Raw genomic sequence first — 27,499 nt, 5'->3', positions numbered from 1 at the left:
ATTCGTCCGGCACGTCTGAAATGGTAGGTACTAGCCCATACAACACCATCCCCACTACACGGCGCCGGCCCGGTGCCGGGTGAATCCGTCTGGCACGCGTGAAACCGGCCTTAGAAATGAATTTTTGGTATTGTATAGAATTCTTAAGCATCCCCTTAATATTTGGTATGAAAAATATATATAAAATTTTTTTACAAATTGGTGTCAAACTTAAAAACTTAAAGTATCATAACTTCCTGGGATAAAATCCTACTAAAAAATGTTTCATACACAGTGTTTAAAACCTTAACTACGTTTCTATTTAAAAACTTCTTTCTTCTGCTTTTATAAAATTATACATAGATATTTATGTAATAAACGAAATATTTAAAATACGTTTTGTTAATAATTAAATACATTATTTATTTAATTTCTTATTCATAATGTTATTAATTTTAAATAATTTGAGAAAAAATGTCCAGACTTTATGGACATAGGAGCTGGCAGTAAAAAACAAATGTCCAATAAGTGCGAACAAAGGACTCTAAAGGGTTAATAAAGGTGAAGTATTGTGCATCGGTTATTTAATAATGAAACGGATAAAAGATCACAAACAATATATTTGCGGAATACTTTAATATATAAACTGTACAGATATAAAAGAGAAGATCAGAGCATTTGCACGTCGTCAGGCGGAGGGCTAGCACTGGAGCTGTAAGAGCTAAGGGTCTCTCCGGTGTCTTCCTTTGCTCGGCTGCGCTCCACGTTTTTATCTCCACTGACACCGCGACTTCTCTCTCTGTCTTTGGATGAGTGACTCTTACCGCTGTGCTTGTGCTTGTGCTTATGCTTGTGCTTCTTCTTGTCCTTCTTGCGCTTCTTCGCCTGAAAATGTGACCGGTCGTCGTTATCATTTTTGCCGACGTCGTTATTATATGATGAAACCTCACCTTGGCGGAAGATGGCATTTCCAATTTGGGCTGAAACATTCCCGGCTCAAATCCGACGGGCCCCGGCGGACCCTGGAGACCGGGAAGCGACACAGAATTCTCCGACAGATAATCTCGATGCTTCACTTCCTCCTTTTTTGAACGTGAGAATTTATTTAATTAATTTATACAGGTTATTAAAAACATACATACAGTAGATCGTGCTATTTGGGTGTCTGTAGATGGGGGACTAGAAAACACTCATACAATTTTTTGCAATATGTATATACAAATCAAGTGCGTGGTGAGATATCCTCCCTATGGCTCGCTAACACATAAAGTAACGGCATTCAAATAGCACTTCCCCAATTTACCGTGTTATTGGGGGGTCTACTCTACGTACCTTAATGACGCGCTCATCGGGCATCGCAATAGGTTGATCCGAATAATCCGGAGCTTCGGTCTTAATCTCGATGGGTTCCTTTTTGATCATATCGGCTATGTTGTGCGGCGGCATCGCGCGCAAATCGGGTGAAGCGCGACTCGGCAGCAGCGGCTCATCAAGGACAGTCGACGGAGAGTCAGCCCTCCGCTTGGTAGTTCCGACTTCTGTCTTTATGATTGTGTTCAACTGCGGCTTTACCTGTAAGAGACGACGCTGTCACTAAAAGACCAAACGAGGACCTGAATGTAACGAAGAGGCTCTCACGTCATACTCCCTCTCCTTTTCTCTTTCCCGCTCCCTCTCCCTCTGGCGCTCCTTCTCCTTCTCCCTGTGCTCCGCTTTCCTCTGGTTCTGCCTCATCATGGCCTCCAACTCGGGCGCCGGCAAACAGAACGGCGTCCGCGTGCCGTATAGGGTGAAGTAGAGATCGACCAGATCGCAGCGAAGTCTGGAGTCGTTGGAGAGATGGCCATTGATATTGTTCCACAGCCTGTGCACCAGGTTCTCCGTGTCCAGCCGGTGCTTGATCGCCTTCTGGAAGGGCGGCATTTTGACCGCGAGTCTGACGAGCGAATGACGGATCAGCGGATCCGGATCATTCTCGACCGCGGTCAGCAGCGAGCTGAGGTCCTCGGGCCGGCCGTCCACCCGCACAAAGTCTACTAGGCACTCGAAGGCGGCGAGCCGTACGTCAACGTACTGACCGTACTCGGCGTAGCTCCTGAACAGGTCGGGAGCACTGGGCAAGTGGCCGCACTGCTGCAGCCTCCTCACCGCCCGCAGGCAGCTGACGGTAGCCGCGTTCTTGTAGCACGGCAGCACCTTCTCCAGGTTCAGCGCCCGAGTAATCTCCTCGAGTGCCAGGCGGGTGTCGGCTGAGAGCGAATCGGCTGTTATCGGGGCACCCTAAAAATCGGCAAGTTGAATAGTGAGTTAATTTATACACATTTGTTCGTATACATCTGGGAGTGAGTTAATTTTACCTCTTTTTTATAATTATTACTGTTGTTATTTATTTATTATTATTTTATATTGCATTTATGTCGATACACAGCTATTGAGTGTATGAATACTGGACCCTCAACTTTTTGAGTTATAAATATTTTTTATTAATCTAGTTTTAGTATTTTATTGTTTAAATTATATTTTTAAATCATTATGTATTTGTGCGCTATATTGTAGAGCAGGGCTCGGCAACCTATGACCGGCGTTTGATTATTTTAACACTTAACCAACGGGCGGGGTAGCATCTATCGGCTTCCTCCCTGATGTTAGGCGACGGGATGGGTAATGACTACCTTTATGATTTCTGACTTTTAACGACGGGTCCAGTAGTATCTACTAGCAAAAACTAAAGCATTTCGTGCTGCCATCTATGAATGAATGTTTGTACTTTAAAAAAAAAAATATTTCAATGCATAATTATTTTTATTGCCCTGGCTGACTTCCCATGTGAAGGACAATCAAAGAGCTCTTTGTATAAACAAGAGATGATAATAAAACTTAATAATAAATTATTTTTAAAGCTGACAGAGCTATAAGCATAAAATTTTTAACACAATATAATTTATATATGATAACTCGCATAGTTCATTTTATTCACATAATTAATTATTATCTATTTTTTTAAACTAGAGATGAAATAAAATAGAATAAAGCAAATTTTATGATATTAATTATTATTTTATGCAACCCACAGATTGAAGACCACTGATAAAATAATTTTAACATATGAACCAATACAATGCAAAACATTTGATAAATTTTTGTTTTTTAATTCCGATTAATTCAAAAGTTATCATATCTTTTTGTTATAAATCTGTGTTGCGCAAAGTTCTCGCGAAACAGCCTGTTTTCTCAGATCATGCAGGAAAAAAACGACCCGTCGGCCAAGTGTTAAGTGTCTTATTTGAGTTCTGCAAATGGCTTTTTGTTTTTTTTTAATATATGTTCATGTGTCGGATTACTTGTTACGATGTTACGAGCAGACCACATCTCTACTTGTAAGAACCAAAAATATTCACTGACCCGAATAGTGTACTTAATAGTCACATTTTAAATATTTTGACCCGCAGCCAAAAAATATTGCCGAGGCCTGTTGTAGAGTATAAATTTCATGAAATGGTACAAAAACCTGAATACTTTTATTGTTATTTACTGGTCGATTTAGTTTTAAAACACTGAAATATTATGGTTGCTCAACCAATTACTTATTAGCCAATTCCAATTTCTTTGCTACTGTTAAATGTTTACACTGAAAAATATGTTATTCTACTTGAATGACCCTTTGTATATTTGTTTCAGTGAGATTAATTATATGTCATTGATTGTGTTGTAGCGCACCTTTAGTGTTTGAATATTCACTTTCTTGAAATCTATATCAAAATAGTATAGCTTGATATGTTGCTATTTTTTATAAATGACATAAGATACACATTAAATTGTTGGGACCACACATTTAGGCACATTTAGAAGGACGATTGTCTCATTGTTAATGAGCGTGACCAAAAACGTTCATTCATTAACAACGAGACAAACATCATGGCACAAGAGGGATTTCTTTTGACCACACAACACGTGTCGTTAAGAGAATCCCTTTTGTGACAAAACAGTATGGACGCAATCAATCACCACAATGCAAACCCTTTCCTTAGAATTCGAAAGTTTGGAGCCAAGCAAAAAACTGGCTTTCGAAATACACATCCGATTTCTTGAATTCTAAGAAGCCACTGCAGCGATTTGTTAGGAAGTCGATGCACAATCGTGATTGGCCAGCTAGCGTGCATCCCCCTAAAGGATATAAGCCCGGACTCCGACGAGGAGATGGCAGACGGAAGAGACGGCTGAGGCACGATACAAGAGATGTCACCAACAGAGCCAGCGACGAAGACAACCAGAGAGCCAAGATCTACCAGCAGCCATCCGGAGGAACCAGCCATGCGCCTTCACCGACAGACCTGCAGATCACACCTGACACTCGCCGCACGCAGCCACAGAGCCCTGAGACATCATCACCTGCACACCTTCATCGCAAGACACGTCACGCCATAATCGTCCATAGTCAAAATTGTAATTATAACTTAATAAACAATCTAATAGGATTCACCGAAGAGTCTCATTGGACGCGAGGTCAACCACCCCTAGGGCTACCCCCCTAAAAAAATTTACACCTTAAAACGCAAATTATTCATAAATTCAAATTTTAGTCATAAGATTTTGTATAGTGACACTAAACAGTCACACTGTAAATGAATATATAATGAAAAAAATGATTTTTTTTTCATGTTTGATGTGAAAATATGAAAGGTCTTTAATTACATTCACATATTAGAAAAAATCAATCTCAACCGTTCAATCTGCTGTCCGGTATTTGTACACTAGCTAGCTGCTTTATACTATATAAATATGTTTTTTATTTATTATTTCTTCAGTTATATGTGTGTAAACTACTGCTCAAAGGGTTAACATTCAATTCGCAGAACGGCCTTCGCCTTATTCCTCACCTGATGCACCACCGATATGACGGGCGTTATGGTGGCGGTCAAAGCGTCGATCAGAGCTGCTCTGTAATAGTTGTCGGAATAGTGATTCTTGGAGTTGTCGTTGTATTTGAAGAGATCTAGGAGAAACCGTATCACTTCTTGTGGGCAGATGCCGTGCGTGTTTCGTAAGCCTGCAACCGAAAGTTTGAATTTAACGCTCTCTAAACCAGACTGTGGAGCGATTTAGACTCAAATACGTACCGGCCATCGCAACAGGTATGTTCTTTTGTAAAAAGTAATGCTGGAAGTTGTCGAAGTTGTTCTGGCGGACTATGTGCGGAGCGGAGAACGAGCCGAACATCTTGCGAAATATGGTGAGCATGGCCGGAGGACCGACCCACGTGCTCACCATGGAGTTGGCGACCTGAAAGCAACGCGTGATTATTTCTCTCTTCCGACGGATCGACGCCTGCAAGCCGACGAACCTTGGTCAAGCAGTGGGCGGCTTTACATCTGACTTTGTAGAAGACCTGCTCGTTCTCGATGGTGTCGGTTAGGGCCATGCGGGTGGCCGGCGTGGCGTACTTGTCCAGGGCGTATATGGCCTCGTTCTGCGCCGTCACGTCCCTCTCATGCCTCAGCTGGAACTGCCACTGATAGTCGGGCTGATAGACGAAGCAGCTCCTCAGAAGGGACATCTCGGGATCCAGGCGCATCCACAGGACGGGAGAGTCGCTACGGTGATAAATTTCGATTAGACGTTATCGAATCGGAAATGCGTAATGCGAGAACGCTCACTCCATCGCAGACAGGTCCATGTCGACTTCTTCGCCGGTGCAGAGGGGTATCTTCTTTTTCTTGTTCCTCCTGCTCTTGGAGTGGCAGGTGATGTCGTGCTTGACCACCGTGTTTTCGATCTGAATAGTATGCTTGAAGGTGCCGTCCAGCTCTTGGATCGTCAGCAGGAGCGGTCCCACATACTTTCTGATACCGCGCTGAGAGACCGAATCTTGGCGGATCTCTAGCTCGACCGTATTCCTGAAACGGAACGAATTTCAAACCAGGGACGTCATTTCAGCTTTTCACAAAATCCACGGCAAAAGCAATAAAATCGTGTCAACCTCAATATCGAACGGCGCTGAAACGATTTCATTGCTTTTGCTGTGGATTTTTGACTTCTGAGAAGTGAAAATTGTTTTTGCGCTCTCCTATTGACTAAATTCGGTTTGAATATACTTTGACCAACACTCTCATATCAAAAGTCCATAGTAATATCGGTAAGAATAGCTATCATATTTTTAAAACATAGTGTAATACCGAAGTGCAGACAAACTATGGAGCAATATGCGAGATGCGACGTCTGTCTTTACTTCTTCTTCCACATATTTTCCCCTGAGAGATAAATTGACTTAGTTTGTATTTTGATCTTGTCCTATTAAAGTTTTAAGACTAGAGTTATTTTTAGGTCATTAGGTTTGGGTTTGAACAGTAAATGGACGATTCGCATGTCAAATTAAGTTTCATCGAAATTTTAGAGTTAAATCAGTTAAATCATATTTTCGTTAATAGAAATATGTATCTTCTGGTGAAAATGTGTTTGGACTGAACTAGTAAAAATATAATTTTACTGAAAAATAAATATTCACTGTAATATTTATATATCACATGTATGGAAAAGTTGAAATCATTTCATGTTACTAGCACCTGCCAGATAAATCATATGTTCACTGGTAAAAGTATATATCTACCAGTGAAAATGTATTTTGATATGATTTCACTGAAATGATGTATTTTTTAAATATTTTCGGGATTAATTCGAGTTTTTTTAGATTTTCTTTAAGGGATGACCCGAGAATTTCTGGTTTATAATTAGGGACGTCATTTCTTATTTTTTCAGGAGGGGGGGGGACAAAATTTGGCCAGTCAGTGGTTGTTTTTTTAACCTGTTAACCGGGCAGTCCCCTTTTAAATTACGCAACTTGCAAGGGGCGCGCGTTTTTTCATGAAGACGTATTATTACGTCACGCCCGATACATTTAATTAATAACTATTCAATTTTTTTAGTTCATGCTAACACTTAATTAAAAGACACTAAAACGTGTTATTTAAGTTTATTTATACATAAAAAAAAAACACTCAGATAAAAAAAAAGTAATAATATATGACATTAATAATTAGAAACATAAACGTAGTCATAATAATACTAAAATATAAACAACTTAAAAAAATAAATAAATGAACAAAGTAGAAAAAAATGGAAACATACAAAAATAAAAATAACAAGTGGTTGCCATAAATTGCGAAAGGACTCAAAATAATAATTAAAAATTAATTTATTAAAATTCAGCTTAAGTATGGTAAATTTGAAACAATTGTTTACACACAATGCTACTTTACAATCTGGACACCAGTATGTAGATTCTTTCCGAATCCCTTTTTTATAGCAAACTCGGCACTTCCTAGCTTTAGTTTTTTTTGTATCGCCTTTTATTTGTTCTGGAAAGTGTCTTTCAATTAAACGTAATGGTTTTATTGTACTATTGCTTGTTGATGACATAGGTGGGCACTTAACTATGTTATCATTCACCATTTGTTCCACACATTCTATCAGAAAATGCAATCTGTTTAAATGACCATTATCTTTTTTATAAATAATGAATGCATTGAGGCAGCACATATCAATTAATCGAAGAAAAAGTTTTTTGTAAATTTTTTTTAGCCTATTTCGTGCTGCCGTATAGGCCACCATTATTCCATCTCCCAAATCAACGCCGCCCATATTCTTGTTATAGTCCAGAACAACTTTTGGTTTTCCTTGGCTTCTTCCTCTTTTTTCAATAAATGTTTTCTCGTCATTGTGAATGGAACTGAGCAGCAATACGTCTTTTTTATCCTTCCGCTTTAAAACCACGAGTTTATCTTTGTATCTTACTATGTCCTCATTTTTTTTTAATTTAGCGGTTTTAATTTCATTAGGGATTCCGATTCTGTTTATTCTCAACGTTCCAACAATGTCTGTTTTGTTTTGACATAAGATCTCTGCCAAATGAATTGAACTATAAAAGCTATCTAAATAAATTCTATATCTTTCACTCAAAATATATAATTTTATACCAAATCCGGCTCTTTTCGACGATATATATTGTTTCCATGACAAATTTCCTTTCCATAATAAAAGGGATTCATCCACGCATATTTCTCGCTCACATACATATACATTTTTTAATTTTTCTGCCAAATTATTGATGATTGGATCTACTTTATATGTTTTTCTATTAGATACATTAGGATCGAAATTCATATTGTCTGTAAAATGTAAAAATTTACACAATAATCCAAACCGTCTTTCGCCCATAGTTTCATAAAAGAATGTCGTGTCGATAATTCTTCTTCTTGAAAAATAAAATTCCGAATTCGGTTTTCCAATTATTCCTTATAAAATTATTAGACTCTAAAAAATGTTCATTTCAGCTTCGTTAGTATGAACGTGGTTTCAATGTAGGATTACTATTAAAAAATTGTTTGGCATATAAATTTGTTTGCTCTGTGATCAATTTAATTAATTTCTCATCTAAAAACTACTCGAGATAAAGCAAAGGAACTTTTTTTGGAAAAGTATCGAAAGTTTTTCCAGGCTGTGCAATGAACGGAAACGGTGGTCTTTCTGAATTTTCCGATAACCATTGTACAGGAAAAATGTTATTACTATTGCTGGGATTATTTTCGACTTCTTCGTCTTCATTTTCACTATCACTCAGTTCTGTATTATAGTCAGGATCACTATCAGATGACTCCGATGTACTCAAAAGACGTCTTCTTTTTCTACCCGCCGGTATTTTAATTTCGTCATCACTATCACTTAAGTCACTTTGGTCCATTTTGATGGGTATAATTCTAAATATAAAAACAATAAAAAAATAAACAATATGTAATAATCTAAGCAGGAAGCGCGCGTGTTTTGACTTACCAATTACACGCCTATCCAGCACGATGACGAAATGCAAATGACGCAATCGAAGTTTTAAAATCAAGTTGAAACCTGTACCAATAACTCACAAAACAGTAGGACAAATATACGTCCCGCCCGTTTCGGCACACCACATATATTTTGAGAACGTTTTTATGCGTCCTACCTGTAGTCACTATTATTTACATTGGACGTATGTATACGTCCCGCCCGGTTAACAGGTTAATATTTTAATTTCATTAAGATTCATAGTATTTCATTAAATGACATGTATTTTTCTGGCCAAATTAAAGGAGGGGGAGAATGCCCCCACCTCCTCAAAATAACTTCCCCGTCTCAAATGGCGCTTTAAGGTGGTACCTTTTTCTGTTGAAGACCGAGCTCAGTGAGAACTTAGCGTGGCCGCCCGTCCTCACCCACTCGTCCACGAACACTGCCATGTTTTTGCCAGTCACGGTAAAAATTGCCTTCACAAACAGGTTGGTGGAGAGCAACAGGTGACCCCAGAGCCCACCGCTGATCCTTGTCGAAGCTGCGTTGGAGGCCAAAGAGAGCTGCTTGTTGAACACTTGAAGGAGCAGCTCTTGCCCAATGCGCTGCTCCAGCATCCGGAGCACAAGGTGAGACTTTTTCCTCATGACCTGAATTGAGAGAAAAATTTGAAACGAGATGGCGAGAGGGTAAAGAAAACGCGAGACCGCACCTCTAAGTATCTAGGCGATATTGTGTGGACGTTCCTGAGCGGAAAATAAAAAGGATCTCGTGAGGACCCGGACGTGCCGACAGCCGGAGGCTGCCATGGATCCAAGACGATGCCGCCGTACTGCTCTTCATAAGCGACGACCTAGAGAAGAACGGCGAAATTAATATACGCCCTTGTTCTCTCTCCGTCGGTGGACTTACTTCTTGCAGTTCGTGCTGTATCCAATCCCTGTACTCGTTGTTGCCGAAGCACTTCTTGGCGTAGAGACCGGATAGATATTCCGAGATCCCCTTGGCTAGCCACAAATCGGACCAGTTCTGCATCGTGATGAAGCATCCGAAGAACTGCTCGGCGATTGCTTGGGCCATCGCTTTCCTCGTGGCGTACGTCTGGTCGATTATAGCGATCGAGTGCAGGAGGTGCGTGCTCATTATGGACATGGTTGTGTAAGCAGAAACATCTGCTTCCACCTGCGATAAAAAGTTTATTTTTTATTCTTACAATCTATGATTAGATGCGATTCTAATTCCAGACATACAGGAGGTGTTACACAGTATATTAGAAAACATATATATTATAAGAAAGGTAAAACGATAAAGATTATTGTGGAGTAAGACTGACAGCGCAATAAGCAATCATTTTGAGATTTTTTCATTTGATTTGAACTCCGTTTCGAGATCCACACATTACTGCCTCAGATCTGTCCAATTAGTTCACTATCGAGACTTTTTAAGTCGAAGCTGGGATTTAATTTTGTAATTCTTCCGCATAAACCTGATGCGTACGATTTAAAAGATTATGTTAGACATATTTTTTAAAGTTTACAATTTAGTCTGTCTAAGTTTGCTAGCTCTGTGATTGTAAAATTGTATCTACTCGCGGCGTCCTCTTAAAAGCAGTTCAAGAAAGCCGCAATTTAAATTCTTTTCAAATAGAATTAGTAACATGAAAGATGTATCTTAAGTCTTTAAATCTTTTAGATAAATAAAATACTGCAGAAACTAAATAGAGATTTTTCATCGAACCGATTAACATAAAATTTGTACAGTAGTAATATTTATATAATACATATTTGTGTGCAGATATGCAACGAGATTCTTGTTTTGTATTTCTTCTTCTGCTTTTAAATATGAAAATGAGTTTTTTAATCGACAGTCGACTTTATTCATAATCGTAGACGGACAAATTAATCTGAGTAATATGGCGATCCCGAGACGACCGTCCGGGACGCAGCATACGGGAATGTGAAGTCCCGCTGAGCCTTGCACCCGAACTAAGCAACGGAATGGGGATACTTTTGCGCACCCGACCGGGAATATAAGGCGGTGCCAAAAGTTAACTTTATCATTCGACTCTGGACATCCGACTCTACAACACTCTACTGGACTACAACTCGCCGCTCAGATCTCATCTTCGCTCGACTTGACTACTCCTTTGAACTCCGATCTACACCTCGCCTCCTGTCTGAGCAACCATCTCCAGGACACACGCTTGAGGAATAATATCGACGACTGTCGAACGATCACCGTCAAAACGAGTCAAGAACATACTGGAAGATTCGCAAGGGCCACTTTGTACAGTTCGCTATATAAACGTCCTCTCACAAATCGTCAACCGGCACTCTGAAAACTACGAATAAAAGCGTAAACCGACAGCTTCAGTAACATAAAACACTCATTAACAAGCTTTTAACTTTTGCTTTTGATGTGGATTTTTGACTTCTGAGAAGTGATAATCGATTTCGCACCCTTCTATTGACCAAAATTCGGTTTGAATACACTTTGACCAATACAACAGAAGTCTGTAGTAATATCAGTGAGGATTGTATATCATATTTTTAAAACATAGTGTAATATCAAAGTGCAAACTATGGAACAATATGCGAGATGCGACGTCCCTGAGATATGATTTGGCTTAGTTTGTATTTTAGACTTGACCTAAAACTAATTAGTTTTAGAACTTTCGTTGGGTCAATTTGGGTTTGGTTAATTTGTGTAGGTTAAGTTTGAGTTAGAAATAGCGAATGGACTTTTTGCAACTGTCAAATTGAGTTTCATAGACATTTAACCCTTCAGGCAAGTATGACGTGCACCGCACGCGGATCAAAAACCTCCTACAGGAACGTATGACGTACACCGCACGCGCATAAAAAATCCTTCAAGCACGACTGTCGTGCACCGCACGCGCATCAAAAATCCCGCATATATGGACGGACGAAAACAGTGCCCTGTTTTATCATCTACTTATAAAAACAATAGTTTCATTCAAATAACTTGATTACTATAAAAAATGGATTCAAGCTTAGTTGTAAATAAATTTTTTATTCGAAGAAATGTTCAATTTATCGTTTTATTCAAAACTACGACACCAACTTGTCAGCATACACAAAGGATTTCAATTTTTGACACATTCAAGTCCCATAAAGAATGATGTTTATTAGGGTATTTCAAGTATTATTTTTTTCGGATTTTTATACATATGTTCATCAGTGCGTTACTGAAGTCTGTTCAAGTAAGAGCTTCTTTCGCGTTCTAATTTGCGATCTTCTTTTATATTTGCTTGTAAGTAGTTTGACCGATTACTTTGCGATATTTGTTACATTATTTTTATTACGATATTTTTATTTATTTATAAAGCCATACTATTAGTCATCAACAGATCGCGATTCAGATTCAGATAATATTGTACATCGAATGAATCTGATGTTGAAGAATAAGAGCGCCATGAAGTAGACAATTTTTTGAAAAACCTCATTGAAAGAAAAAATGCTACATGAAGATTTTCAGGTGGTTACTGAATTCTTCGATTATAAATTCAATGATAGTATATAAGGAAAATACCGAAAAAATAATTGAGCATCTTTCATACAGAATGCAACATGTTGAGGGATAATTTTTAAAATATAGGTCCAAAACAGAAACTCCAACATATAGAACATACTCTGAAAATCTACTTAGTAGACTAACAGAAAGACATTTATTCTGAAAGTTGAATATATTTTTTTTATTAAAATGAATTAATTTATTACGATTTAAATAAAAAAACTTTGACAACCACTGGGAAGGAAAATCATTTTTGTTCAGAATATTAACAAAAATGTTTTCAAAACAAAAAAAAAACAACATTTATCATTTAAATATGATAAATGTTGTTTTTTATATCAAAACTGAAAAAAAAATAATTCCAGTGATATTAAAAATATTAATTGATCAAAATTATGCTATAAAACCTAATAGCAAATATTAATATCAATTTTACCTTTATCTCCATCAAAAAAAAAATAAAACGTCCCTGGGACAGAAAATCTGTTTCAGGCATACGAGCCAGAAGGGTTAAGAGCATCATATAATTTCACTAGCGCCTATCGGTTAAATTATATTTTCGCTAGTAGTAACGTTATATATGTATGTATATCTACTGGTAAAAATGTATTTTGACTTCACTGAAAAATACGCACTCACTGTAACATTTATATTGTATTTGTGTTCGCATCGGTTTGCTGACGTTTGAAATTCTCGCTCTCAATTCGGCTACAACTAGTGGGTGATCAGAGTCGACGTGTTTGCGTCTCAGTAGCTTCAATCTCGGCGTTCGAGAGACGGTAGATGTAGGACGATCGAATCGTTTGAGTTATTAGTATTGTCTAATTGTATATAAGCTATGACTACCAATAATAGATGTTGCAAATCGCTCTTTAACCATTTTTATATTCATATCACCTAGCACAATAGTAATATTGTTTTTTGGACATAATTTTAGCGTTATATACTGCAGATTTTTTCTTCGGTTGGCGAAGACTATGCTATAGTTATAAAATACTCTTTCAATTTGGATGTTAAATATGAAAAATACCATGCGTTAAAAAATATAAATGATTGTTTCAATATATTGTAGATATAATAATCTTATTTATAATAGTATATACATATAAGATTATTATATCTTATATAGTATATAATAATAATTGAAACACCTCACAGTGTTTCCACTATTGAACGGTCTTAAATAATTAATTAAAAAAAAAAATTTTCAAATAAAAATAAAAACGATTCAAATATTTAATTTTTTCAAATATGTTCACATGAGAGAAAACAAGATGGCGCATGGTGGGATTTTTCGTGCGATTTTACACATCTGCATCACTGTTTTGACCGGTTATAAAGATTCGGAGTGCAAATGAACCAGGTACGTTCTAACTATCACAATGTAATATATGCGGTGATTAGAAGTAAACATCGATTAAGCCATGTAAGCGATTATAAAACGTGATTTTCTACAGTGACTCGACCTTCATCATGAAATGTTGAAGTTTCGCATTCCGTCGACGGGGCCCCGAAACTGAAAAGGGAGTAGATGATTTGTAATACGTTAAATTTATTATCTTTAGCTGTATGTGTATACGATAGTAACGCGACGAAACATCGTTATTAAAAATTATTCGAGTTACATATGTAGTACATTTTTACATTTTTCTTCGATACGATAATTTTTCTGACTAGCCAAAATGTGCAGGATATTTGTTAGTATATTTAGTATATTCTTTGTAAAACATACTAAAACGCGCGTCGTATGTGAGTTATCTATTTTAATAAAATGTTCATTATAATTAAGAGGAATCTTTAGGGGGCGTAGCCCTAGGGGTGGTTGACCTCGCGGCCAATTAGACTTTGGTGAATTCTATAAGATTGTTTATTAAGTTATAATTACAATGTTGACTATGGACGTTTACGGCGTGATGTGTCTTGCAATGAAGGTGTGCAGGTGATGATGCCTCAGGGCTCTATGGCTGCGTGCGGCAAGTGTCAGGAGTAGGGATTCCAATCCCGGGATCCCGAATCCCGGGATCCCGAACGATTTTCAATACCCGATGAGTCCCGGGATTATAAAACATAATCCCGTATTTTTCGGATTGGTTGATTTATCAAGCACAATCGAATTATTATTGACAACATCGTTATATTTCGTGTACAAACTTGCGCGAGTTGCACGTGTCATCTGTGAATCTTTGAGGCTGTGAGTCTGAACGTGCTTTTTCAGCAGCAGGCTGCTTAGGAACCAAAATCAGATCAAGACTAAGTGATAAAACACTTGATGCTTTGATGTTACTTCGTGAGTTTTATTCAAAATAATGTTTTCAATTAATTGTGTCTATGAATGTACATACCTATGTGCATACATTGTCAAAAGTTCATTTTTTTCTTCTCAAATAAATATATAAGACCTTCCCATTTTTATTTTTATTATATTATTTTGTATTTTAAGTCCAAGACTAAAATTATACGTACTTTATACATTGTACGTTATAAAAAACAGATGTAAAAATATATTGTATTATTCATTTTAAATTATTTTTATCGATAAAATAGCATGAAAATTATCCCAGGACTCGTCCCGGGATCCCGGGATCGACTAATTGCAATACCGAAATCCTGGGATCAAAATTTTGGCCCGGGATTGGAATCCCTAGTCAGGAGTGATCTGCAGCTCTGTCGGTGAGGGCACGTGGCTGGTTCCTCCGGATGGCTGCTGGTAGATCTTGGCTCTCTGGTAGTGACGTCTCTTGTCTCGTGCCTCAGCCGTCTCGTATCTCGGATCGTCTCCCTTGGGCCGTCTCTTGACCGTCTGCCTTGGGTCAACTGCCGACCGTCTCTTGGGGGGAATGCACTCTAGCTGGCCAATCACGGTTGTGCATCGATCTCCTGACCAATTGCTGCAGTGTCTTCTTAGAATTCGAGAAATCGGATGTGTATTTCGAAAGCCAGTTTTTTGCTTGGCTCCAGACTTTCGAATTCTAAGGAAAGGGTTTGCATTATGGTGATTGATTGCGTCGGTACTGTTTTGTCATAAAAGGGATTTTCTTAACGACCCGTGTTGTGTGGTCAAAAGAAATCCCTCTTGTGCCATGATGTTTGTCTCATTGTTAATGAATGAACGTTTTTGGTCACGGTCGTTAACAATGATACAATCGCCCTTCAAATGTGCCCAAATGGGTGGTCGCCACAAATCTAAACCTGAATTAGTAAACCCAGCCAGCTTAATTAAAGAAATTTTACAGGGATGCATTTGCACGCATTTTTATATATATAATTTTACATACAATAGAGCCTTTTATTTTATTTATATTCATATTGGTTTGAGTCGGTAGAGTTTTTTTAAAATGTCGGTACTAAACGTCTTCAACTTGCTTAGTACCGAAAAAGGATTTTCTCACAAAATACGTTGTGAGAGAGTAGTCTAAGATCAACCTAAACCTATAGGACTGTTAAAAAAGTACTTACGAATACTTCGTATAGAATATAATAGTTCACTTTTTTTTATTGGATGAAACTGGTTGAATCGGTTCACTGTTTTTGTGAGCCATCCATTCTTTTTCAATATTTTTTATAATATTAAATGTAAACTGGAATCATTTTTTTTCTTTAGTATAAGCTTTATATAAATCATAAGCATTTAACACCATTCTTCCGAATATGTTGAATGTAACTTTTTTCCAGTATTTTAGTGTTCTTCGTTCATCCAAATACACACACAAGATTTTGTCTGATTCGTACACTCCTCCCGCGTGTTTATTGTAATCACGAATCATTGAAGGCTTTTTTTTTCTTTTTCTGATTTAAAATTACCTTGCTTTTTCATAATGGTTGCACTATTGGTGTCTGCATTGGTTGATATCAGTATCACTGGGTGGGGTTTGGACTTTTTGTCTTTGAAAGAGCACAATAAAACGTTATCATTGGCAAAATATTTTGGTTCTCCGACATTAGCTTTTTTAGCTTCAATAAGAATCTGTGTGTTCCAACTAACGATTCATCTATGCATAGTTGTTGGTGAGGTATGTAATGTTGACGGAATACGGTATTTGCGTGCTTTATAAAGATAGTCAAATCTGCCAAATGGACCATAATCTGGGTGGGCAAGTTGTGCTAATGTCCTATTATCCACCAAATGAAGAAAATTCAAAACAAGTTGAAATCTATCTTGAAAACACGTTCCTAAACTATGGTATGTATCAGGAATCCTTTATCCAATAAGAAGAAATGGTGGCTCGTCTCGTTATCCCGTAATCGTCCGTAATGTCGCAGTCATTTGATACATTGTCTGCAATAGAACTTTCATTTACCGCGGTGAAAAATATCGATTCACTTTAGGGTATATTTATTTTACCAAGATAAATAATAAATAAAGTTATCAAAACCCGCGCCAACCGCAATACACCGCACTCAAATGAAACACGTGCTCTTCCGAGGACCGACAAACGCACACTAACGAATGCAGCGCGATAACGCTGCATTAAAAAAAAAATTTCAAATATTTTTTTTATTTAATTTAAACATATCTAAGGCAATTTTTTAAATATATTCTGCTAAAAAAACCCAAAAATTTTAGCAGCATCTGTTCGTGTGCCGCAAAGGGTTAAAGGACAAATTTTAACAAAAAACACTGTTAACCATCGGGTGTTCGGATCTGCCTGTTTGTGTCTGATCCGTTCGTTTTGAACACAGACAGCAGATAGACGACGGACAGACAAATCTGTGTCTTGTCTCACCACACACGTTTGGATTTGTCTGCCAGGCACTAGGTATTCCAACTATTCGTCATTATCAGCTATTCGAATATTGAATGGTAAAACTGAAACTATCCGAATAGTTTTTGGAGTATGAAAATGATTTTAAGATCCGATTTGAATCATTAAAACAATACATTATACGTGTGTATATACTAAACTAATTCATTAAAAACGAACTCATTTTAGATAAAAGTGATTTATTAAAATTTCAAAAATGCATATTTAAAAAATTAAATGTTTCATATTTCTAATATGTTTTTAATTTAGTATTAATTGTTCATGCCGTCGAAAAAACTCGTTCAGTAGCGGTTGACGTTGGCTTTTTTGTTAGAAGTGTTTTAAACAACTCGTTCAACTTTTCTGTTCTTTTTCAAATTGATCCAAATATTTTAACCCTTTGCGCTCGTAAGTCGACTATGTGTCGACATCGTATTTCAAGCGTTGTACTCGAACGTCGACAATATGTCGACAAAACTTTGAATGCATTTATTGGCTTTGTGTTCAAGCAAATTTTGAAAATTTAAATTTATTAATAGTAAAAAGACTTCTGTTAAACACATTTCAGTAATATTGAATTTTTAACTTATGCAAATAGCTCGATAATCTTAAATTTACAAGTGTAAGTTTATTGTAAAATTTTTCATCGGAACATGGTCAAAGCGCGCGCTGTTAGGACGGCATCGCGCTAGACTTGACAGATTTAGGTTGTCAATTATTGCTTTAAAACTGATTTTTTCCTTCTAAGGGCATCTATATTTTTATGATATGGGATGAAACGGGATCATATGCTCTAATTGTGCATAATTATTACTTTATATTGTGTGTCTGCTATGAAATAAAAATAAAATTTTTAAGACGGAAAAAAGAGCGAGATGCCGTTATGCTAGCAGAGCTCGCTTACTCGCTCGCACTAATAAATGAGCGATTGACAACTATCGACCTGGGTACTCAACTCAAACGATAATATAAGTCGCGACACATTTAATGTATTTTCGAGCTAGTAAATAGCTAAATTATGTAAAACATAATTAGTAATCTGTGTTTTAATTATTTATAAATACATATATTGATTTTCTTTTAAAAATTATCCATATAATTACGAATGACGATATAATATTGAATTTTTAAGGACGTGACGATGAATTCGATATTACTGTGACAGTAATAGTATGCGTTTATGCTAAGACTATTTTTACCAATTTTAAATCTGGTACAAGTATTTAAAGTTTCAAGTTTTAGGAAAATCTTTTAATGTAATCATTTTTTATGATCAATTTATTTATATTTTTAAGAACTGTTTTAATAAATTCAAAACTTAAAAATTCAAAAATAAAGCCACGAGGCCAAACTACGCTGGTTCGCTCTAGGTGTAAAAACGCCTGCCAATCCAAAACAGATCCCCACAAAAAAACAATGTAATATTTATCATTTCTGCCTCAAATGGGCAAATACATACGAAAAACTTGTAGAATATTTGTCTAAATATAAAATTTGATCATTTTCACAAAATATAATAAAACTTTACCGGCCCCACCTATTTTTTTTATGTACAAAAAAATTGTGTGGGGCCTGGCCCCGATTGCATTTATATTATCACCACAGCTGATATTTTGGAGCGCCATTTCGAAATTTGTTAATATGTGGGGGCACCTATTCATGCCATATTTTTAAAAATATTATGGTTCAAATAATTGATTTACAGCCTTAAATTATACTAACAAGCCATTTTATTAGGCTCAAATGCTTACGGCACCTTTAAATGTCTAATGAGTACTGGCGATTTTCTTGATGACACCTATAGAAGTCATCCGCGGTGAAAGGGTTAAAAGTATTGTAAAACATATTTTTTTCAGTGAGTTTTAGGATTGTATTACACTTATATAAATTTATTCATATTTAACACTCTAAAGGTGGATGACTCAAATATGCGTCATTGAAAAACTATTGTTAAAAGTCGTTTATGCACAACATAATCAACACTTACACGTTTAATTGGATAAGATTTAAAACACAGTTTGTAAATTAGTGATATCTATTATATATTGTTAACTATAATTACAGCTTACAATCAATAGATGTCGCTTAGCAGTTAGGGCTTAATTTTAATAATAGCGCATTCTTAATATTAAAATGTTTAGTTTGCTGCGGGACCTGAACCGATAGTCTCTAGGATATCAGTTCAACGCCTTAAGGAATACGACATTCCGGTTATACAAGACAATCTAAATATAAAGTTATAAAATCGCCATGACGCGTTTTGAATGTCTCTCTGTAAAACATATGACTGAAGAATATAGACAAGGTGTAACACCATAGACCAGGGGTCAGCAAACCTTTTTTGTGAAGGACTAGATTGTAAATATTTTAAGCTCAGCGAGCCAGGAAGCAAAATTAAAATGAGCTTTATCATTTCTCTCAAATATTCAAATATATTGCAAAAGGCGTTACGTGGGCACTGAAGATGCTGTCAAATTTAAAGTACATAACGTCACGGTGAAATACAAAGCAATAGGAGCACTTTATATAGTGATACCTAGCTAGCTCCTTAACTCGACGGTTGGCCGCTCTATTATAGCACATACTTTGATTTGTTTATATGTCAAATCTAACAATTACTTGCAGGCCGGATTAAAATAAGCAGAGGGCTGGATTTGGCAGTAATTTTCTGACCTCTGCCATAGACAGTGAATATATTAAAAAATATCTAATTTAATTTGGCCTTCTTTTTCGTATTTTAAATATTCCTATCCTAAGTGCATGTAAACGCAGGACAAATACCCCCTGAATAGATATATCTCCCATCAAAACTCCCCTGGACATTAACCCCCTGTACAAATAATCCCCTGTGCAAATAACCCCCTGACAAATAGCTCCCTGAAAATTAACCCCTCGTGTAAATAACCCCCCTGACGATTAACCCCCGCCACGTATAGAAATAAGTATTTTATATAAGTTGTTATTATTTATAATAAATGGTCATTATTTTAATAAAATAATATTTAATACGAATAATCAGTATCAATACTAATTTATTTCATTTAGCAAAATACAGAATTTTTAAAATATCAATAAAACTAACACATTTACGAAGAAAATATACGTATTGTATATTTTGTACCGGTGACCGGTGCGAGCAAAATTGTTATAAAGAGTATTAAAAAAAATTAAAAAATATTATTAGGCTAGATACATATGTATGTATAATACAGCTAAACTTTGGTAATGGCGTCAGTATATGTTTTATTAAGTATAATAGAGCGTCACGAGACGTGTTAAGTAATATCTATATTATCTTTATACGTGGCGGGGGTTAATTGTCAGGGGGATTATTTGCATGGTGGGTTAATTGTCAGGGGGTTATTTGCACGGGGGGTCAATGTCCAGGGGGGTTTTGACGGGGGGATATTGTCCAAGGGGTATATTTCCAGGTGGTTAGTGTCCTAGAATCATATTTCCTAATTTAGATTCTCCTTTATATATGGACCTTCGCTTTACTTTATTTGGAATCTCATTATCGGCAACTTAGCGTCAAAAGTGTTAAATTTTGCTTTTAAAAATCATTGGTTATATCGTCAAAATGTATCCTTTTGCTTAAAACATATGTGCTGATGTGCATATTGTTTGTGTTTTATTTATTGTAAGGTGCATAACAATTTTTCGTATTAAATGTGTTTTTAAACGTTATTATATGTTGATATATGTTTTATTTAACTAACAGTATATTTTTTTATTTTGTATAATACGTTTATTGTAATCTGATTTTCTAAAAAGTCTAAAACTTGTTAATGGGAATATATTAACTATTTACCAAGAAAAAACAACAATTAAAAAAACTAAAAACTAAGGTTTTACTAAGAAAAAAAAACAACAAGTAAAAAACTTGTGCTCTTTGTAATTTTAATCTTGATTAAATTTTATTGTAACCATTCTTTTTTTGTATGAACGCAAATTGTTGATCGATGTTATGAGCGCTAAACGCTATAGAGCGAGCGCGATGCGTAAGATAATAAGCGCATTGCGCAATATGATAATAAACGATAGGTGCAAAAAAAATACAAGCAGTCCAATATTTTAATTATTCAGAATTCATATGACATCTAGCTATTTACAAATTTCTTAATGGTTATAAACCCCTGCCGCTACATCACTCAGCTGTTTTTTTAAATAATTCATTTATTTGTTTTACCGCGCATTTGATTGCGATGGACGAAAAATCATCTAAAAACATCATTACATTTACCTTCCTATACTATGTATACCTAATACTATGTCATTTATTTTTTGTGAATAGTAAGTGCAATTCTTCGTGAACACATTTTAATAAATTATTCTTTTCTAAGTTTCATGGTTAACGTTTTACAAATTATTTAAAAAAGTACAATAAAAAAAGTTATTTTCCGATTAAAGTATTTAAATTATAATATATTTTAAATTTTTAATTAAATTTTTTTTAACTAAAATACTGACAAACTATCAATCTTTTGCTGTATTAATTTTAATTTGTAAAAAGATTAATTAAAACATGTTTTATTTCATTTTTACTTCCAAAAATTGAATATAAAAAAAGTCTTGAAATTAAATACGAGCTGGCGCTACCCCAACCAAAAAAAAAATACGAGTGCAAAGGGTTAAATCATTTTTCAGATTATTTGTACAATTATCATTTTTGGTTTCCACGAGAGATAAAATGGAAAATTGCATTTCACAATGCAATTCAGAAGTTGAAAGAGAAAGAGATATATTTTCCACATCAGTCCTGAGAAGTATCTAATATTTCATCATTTTTGCTATAGAAATAGCCTCATTTTTGGTCGAGTATTGGAAAATGTGCATTAGAACTGGGAACATGTCCACTTTATAAATATAACAAGAGTGCGATTAGTTTTTGGTTTCGAAGTTCGTTCATTCTTTTTTTTATTGCATATAATAATTTAGGAACTTTAAAATTTTTCAAACTTATTAAATAAAAATGTATAAACTCCCTCGGCCATTATTAATGCTGCATCATTATTACTAAGTTATTTAATATCAGCTTCCATTGGAGCGAGAACATCAGGTAAATTTAAAAATCATTAATTCACTTATAGAAACACATATCTGTCAATGTTTTATTAACAGGATTGGCTATTTGTAAAAATCGTTTCAATACCGTTTCATTGTATCACGATATTTAAAATTTGCAGCTGCATAGGATTACTGCAATGGCATTTCTTCAATGAATGAAATTATGGCATTAAAGGTTTCTTTTAACCCCTAATCGGAGCCAATTCGTCAAACTAAAGTATTATTTATGATAAGATATTGATGGCACCCAAGTTGGGTGAAGGCAAAAAACCACTACCCGAGGTATTCAGAAGTTGCGGATTTAAGAAAAATAAAAAAATAATATTTGTCCATATTTGTTTGTTTAATTTATAATAAAACAACAAACCACATATTATTAAACGTAGTACCCTTTTTGCTGCATCACTTTGTTTATTTTGCTATTTAGGCAATATTAGCTCGATACATAAAATTACAAATACACTTGGTACTCTTTTTATGCGGTAGATACGTTCCACAGGAAAAGGCATAAAAAAAATCGCACAAAAAAAGACTAGGCACACGTATAAAAATAAAGGATACGTTCCCTAATTTTTTAAAGCCGCATAAAACTAAATCAATGAGTTACAATATACTGAAAATCGCATAAAAAAGGTTTATTGAATTTCAGTAAAATAGTTAATCTTACCATATTCCTTTTAAAATGTTTATTCACATTTTTATAAAAACGTTAACAATCATAGAAAAGTTTTTTAAATTTTAGAAAAATATAATCTTCATATATCCTTTCTAAATTTAAATATAAAAATTTTACAAAAAATGTTTTTTTTTTACATTTTTTATTTAGAATTATCGTCGCTATATGAGTGTTCGGCATAATTTGCGAACTGGTTTGAAATCACTTTTATCGCCAGAAGAGATAGTCAGCGTATCAGATCTATGTCCTTCTTCACAAGTAAAATTAGCCTCAACTTCGCATGTTGATTTTTTCCCTTTGACAACATAATCAGTGATTAAACTTTGCAATGGTTTTGCTCATTTTTTGTACAATTCCTGATATCCAGAAATGCAATTTTAAAGCTCGCATTGAAACTTGAATGCTCGTTTAGAATTATTATAATTTTCAAGAAAATAGTTTGCCAATTTACTCGAAAGTTGAAGACCTTCTCGAATTACACTTACAGTGAGGGTGACTGTCGTTTTCTTGTTCTTTAACGGTATTAAGAGGTATACCAATGATATTTTTGTCATTCATGACATTATCTTTAAGTACTAATTCGTCTACATCGTTTTTGGAATATGTTTCAAAACCTTCCCCACCAATTTCATGTGGTAAAGAAATTATTTCAGCTAAAACTGTCGACGTTTGGTTGGTTTCATTGAGCAACAAGAATTAAAAGTTTGAGATCTTATTTGAGAGATAGCAAGTGCAACATGATTTAAACAGTGCAAAATAGAAAAACTTGTATAATATCAGTTACTGTCACTGACTCATTATCTAGTTTATCCACTTTATATCGATAAGTGCTCTTAATGTTATATTTTTTGTGAATATTATGCCTTGATCCAATGGTTGGATGATGCTTGTTGTGTTGGGTGGAAGAAATAGTACTTGTACATTAGGATGTTCCAAATATGGATTACCTGAATTGTCCTCTACACTCACCGTGACAGGAAGCGATATATTCGGATACAAAATTCTCCGAATTTTTTACTCTTTTAACATGTCAAAATGGTCCAAAATGGATATTAAAAAAAATGCTTCTACAAATATAAACCGCATAACTTCAAAACCGCATAAAAAAAGACCGCATAAAAAGAATACCGAGTGTACATATGTTCCATACAGCTACTCATTAAAAGTTTTGTCTATTTTTAATATTTAGAGAAATGCAAGTATTTTTTCTGATTTCTTCGTGTTTTGTATTAGTTTATAACATATAAAAATTAAAGCCAAATGGAGAAAAAGGAGATGGGTGGATGATTGCAATGCACCGGAATAGATCAATGTTAGTAAATAAGACATTTTATGTTGAATCGAGGCTTCACTGTCACTAATAAATAATAAACAGGAAACGTTCAAGTGTGCAACTAATGAATAATTTCTATTATTTTTTAAGGAAAAGTATGGAAAATCAATTTGCTGAATTGAGATTTTATATACAATATATAGCTTAGGTCTTTCTCTTTATGATACATGTAAAATTGACTGCGGATTTTTGCGGTTTTTAACACATTGCATACCTTAAAAATGCATTATTCTTAAAAATGGGACGGGGCTTAGTCGCGAAAGTTACGACCTAAACCTTTTAAACCATTATAACTTTTTAAATAGGTAACGTGTTAACGTTAAATTTAAAATACAGTTTTGTAATGATTGTAATTTTTTAATAATATGAATACCGTGGTAAAATCAGTAAACGTTTAATTGTTGATCGCGTACTAATAAAATAAAATAAAAATTTGTTCAGAATCACCAAATATACACATATTTAAAAAAAAAACGATACCGGGTATGATAAAATGCTAGTCAAATACTTTTTCTTAATATAAAACAGCAAATTTGTGACATATACAATTTTTTTTTTACGCTACGCGGCTAAATTTAAATATACACATATTTAAAAAAAACGATACCGAGTATGATAAAATGCTAGTCAAATACTTTTTCTTAATAAAAAAACAGCAAATTTGTGAATTTTTTTTTTTACGCTACGCGGCGAAATTCGCACGACCGTTCAACACGGAATTCCTCTTCCTCGGGCCTACAATTAAAGAAATACTTTAAATAATTGTATTTTTTAACACTTATAATATTATATATTTGACTAAGAGCACTTATGGAATCAACTAAAGTGGAGAAATAATTTTGGCCGTCCAGATCGGGCAAAAATACCACACAGTGCAGCGATCGTGAAGACGCCCATATTGAAATTGAATCGTTCTATCTCAGTTTGCGATAAACCATATCATTATCTCTCTCTCGTCACTTAACACGCGAGAGAGCGAAAGGGGAAGTATCTCGCCGCTCGCGCTCGAAAGAAAAATGCGTCTTCGGAAACCGACTTCGGAATTTTTCGAGGCGCTCAAAGTTGACCGCGTCAACCTAAATTACCCCCACTTTACCTCCCGTTCGCGGTAACATCGGAGAACTTGCGAGAGATTTTAGAGCGGGGACAACCGAGCTCGACCGAAGTAACCCCGAATTTTCACATTATATTCTCCGTCCTTGGCCAACTGTCGCCTACTTTCGGAGAGTGAAGTGCAAGCATAAGATTAATAATGTTTTAAATTGTAAATTTTTGCCTTTACAATATTGCTTAACTGCCGGCACGAAATGAAAGTGACCTAGGCTTTTTTATTTGATTTCCAAATGACTGGAAGAAATCCTTAATCTTTCCCTTTCAATGCTCTGGGATTTTCTGCTTGATAAACTAACATTGGCTTCAATTTTAAATCACCAGTTAACTTTTCACCAAGAAGCAATGTCAATCGGTTTTTAGAAGGTTTATGTGCAGGGGCAACCGATTTCGATAAAAACCTACGATTAGTATATATAAATAGAATGTAAGGAATACCTCATTTTAAATTTGTCGAACCAGTCATTACTTACTTGAAACACCATATTAGAATCTTTTAATTTAGACTTCCAATCTTCATGCAAACTAAGAGCATCAACTTGAATAATTGAAAAACTCGGAGGGAGATCGTTTCGATGTTGATCATCAATCCATGATGACAAAGATCTTTTGGAAATAATCATTGAAAATATATTTCCACAATTTTGAACGTATTTTATTATTCTTTTTAAAAACTTAACATATCGTAGAAGTGTTTATGTCGTGCGAACCGCCGGTTGATGCAAAAGATTCAGTTTAATTATTTCCATATTTGTCTCAGTCGTATGAAGTTTATGAGTCCTTAATTTATTTATGTTCGTATCAATGTTTCTCAACAAATTAGAAAGCCAATAATTACTGTGCAACAATTGTAGAAATACATAGTATCGTCGTAATGTAGTATCGTCTAGTCATATTATACAATAGATACGAACCTCGTCGACAAAGACTTGCTTGTAGCAAGAATACGGGTATCGGGTCGACAGAGTCTCTTCGTAGAACTCGAACGCTTCGTGCATGTAGCGCACCGAGTTCTTCAAGTTGGGCAGCAGATGGGGCAGACAGAAGTGCGTCACTTCGTGCATGAACGGATCAACGTATATTTCGAACGGCCTTTGAATGATTCGTTTTAAATTAATTAAGGAGTATTAAGGAGTGCGAATGCAAATATACAATATTTACCCGACGGCCAGAGCGATGTTGGGAGCGCACGCCGGCGTGTTCACCACGTAATGAAACACTTTCTGGCGATTGTTGGAGAGGCAGACGGTGTCGACGAGCTCTCCGCAGGACACTGCCGTCAGATTTTCGTCCACCGTGAACTCGAGCTTCCACGTGCAAGGTTCGGCGAAGCTGTCCACGCACGGAAACCACAGCCGCGACGAGTGGCCGTAGGTATACATGTGAGCGGATTTCTGAAACGCCGACTCGTTAGTTGTACTCGGCCCGTTCTACTTACGTATAGAAAAGACAGTCGGAAGACACTTGCTTCTGCCGGAGTTCCCTCTCCCTCGGGCGCGACGAAGTGGACGCCCGACTGAGGATTCTCCAGCGAGAACTCGACGCTGATCCTCAGGCCGCGTCCCTCGCCGACCAGATGAGCGGCCTCCGGCGGAATCTGGACGTGTAGCTCGCCCGAGTCGTGGTCCGGGTCGATCTTCTGCGCCGCCACCAAGTGACAGTTGGAGAAAACTTCGAGCGAGCGGCTGAAACACGTATCGTATTGTATCGTATCGTTTCTCCGTCGTTGTTCTACCGCATTAGCAATATCGTTATAGTCACGTGTTGGGATGCGACTGGCAAATGTCGAGGAACGGATCGCAGTACTGGAAGGACGCTTCGTACTGGTCGTCGATGCACACCCTGTAGACGCGGCATTGCTTGGCGTTGAGGCGGACGAACCTCAGCGTGTCTCGCAGCGGGACGACGGTCAGCTCGACCAGACCGATTATCACTTTCCTCTCGAAGCTGATGCCGGTGAGGCTGAGCACTTGATGGGCTGTAACGAACGGAAAGAAACCGGGACTCACTTCGTTTCGTTATTATCTAAGTGCAATTTCAGACTTATAATTTGAAAGGCCGGCTGTTGTCCGCGGTTCTCTCCCTCTTCGGTTTGCCGCCGCCGCCGCCGCCGCCGCCGCCACCGCCACCGCCTCCGCCTCCTCCTCCGCCTCCACCGCCACCTCCACCGCTTCCGCCACCGCCGCCGGCCGGCGGGCCCGACATTTTGACAGCCGCTTCGCCGGTGTTGCCACACCTAGTCTC

At 36.3% G+C, this 27,499-nt stretch overlaps 1 protein-coding gene across 2 annotated transcripts; it reads right to left on the bottom strand.

Annotated features, from left to right (window-relative positions):
• Positions 1-581: 581 nt before the first annotated feature.
• On the bottom strand, positions 582-27,499 carry Taf2 (TATA-box binding protein associated factor 2). Of its 2 annotated transcripts, none has more exons than XM_088190921.1 (16): positions 27,299-27,499; positions 27,017-27,233; positions 26,724-26,940; positions 26,417-26,649; positions 26,170-26,347; positions 9,706-9,975; positions 9,506-9,646; positions 9,163-9,443; positions 5,634-5,873; positions 5,321-5,570; positions 5,097-5,259; positions 4,857-5,026; positions 1,618-2,259; positions 1,312-1,551; positions 930-1,061; positions 582-864 (listed from the first exon to the last, which is right to left on the bottom strand). In XM_088190921.1, the coding sequence occupies exons 4-16, from the start codon at positions 26,635-26,637 to the stop codon at positions 649-651; spliced, it is 3,144 nt and encodes a 1,047-aa protein (XP_088047047.1). In that variant the 5' UTR covers positions 26,638-26,649; positions 26,724-26,940; positions 27,017-27,233; positions 27,299-27,499; the 3' UTR covers positions 582-648. The 2 variants fall into 2 exon arrangements, with proteins under 2 accessions (XP_088047047.1, XP_088047046.1); XM_088190920.1 differs by having other exon boundaries at positions 27,017-27,235; positions 27,303-27,499.

The sequence above is a fragment of the Plectrocnemia conspersa genome, unplaced genomic scaffold (assembly GCF_051122295.1).
Source record: "Plectrocnemia conspersa isolate PC_06_02 unplaced genomic scaffold, ASM5112229v1 ptg000008l, whole genome shotgun sequence".
Taxonomy (NCBI): domain Eukaryota; kingdom Metazoa; phylum Arthropoda; class Insecta; order Trichoptera; family Polycentropodidae; genus Plectrocnemia; species Plectrocnemia conspersa.
This window is presented reverse-complemented; position numbering and strand designations above follow the sequence as displayed.

Bases quoted from the DNA above. Each gene is read 5' to 3' on its own strand.
- Taf2 (XM_088190920.1), bottom strand. From the start codon at position 27,460: ATGTCGGGCCCGCCGGCCGGCGGCGGTGGCGGAAGCGGTGGAGGTGGC. The intron at 26,941-27,016 runs GTGACTATAACG...TACGTGTTTCAG, and splicing joins TGCCAGTCGCATCCCAACAC to CCGCTCGCTCGAAGTTTTCT. The intron at 1,062-1,311 runs GTACGTAGAGTA...CGTTCAAAAAAG, and splicing joins CCGATGAGCGCGTCATTAAG to GAGGAAGTGAAGCATCGAGA.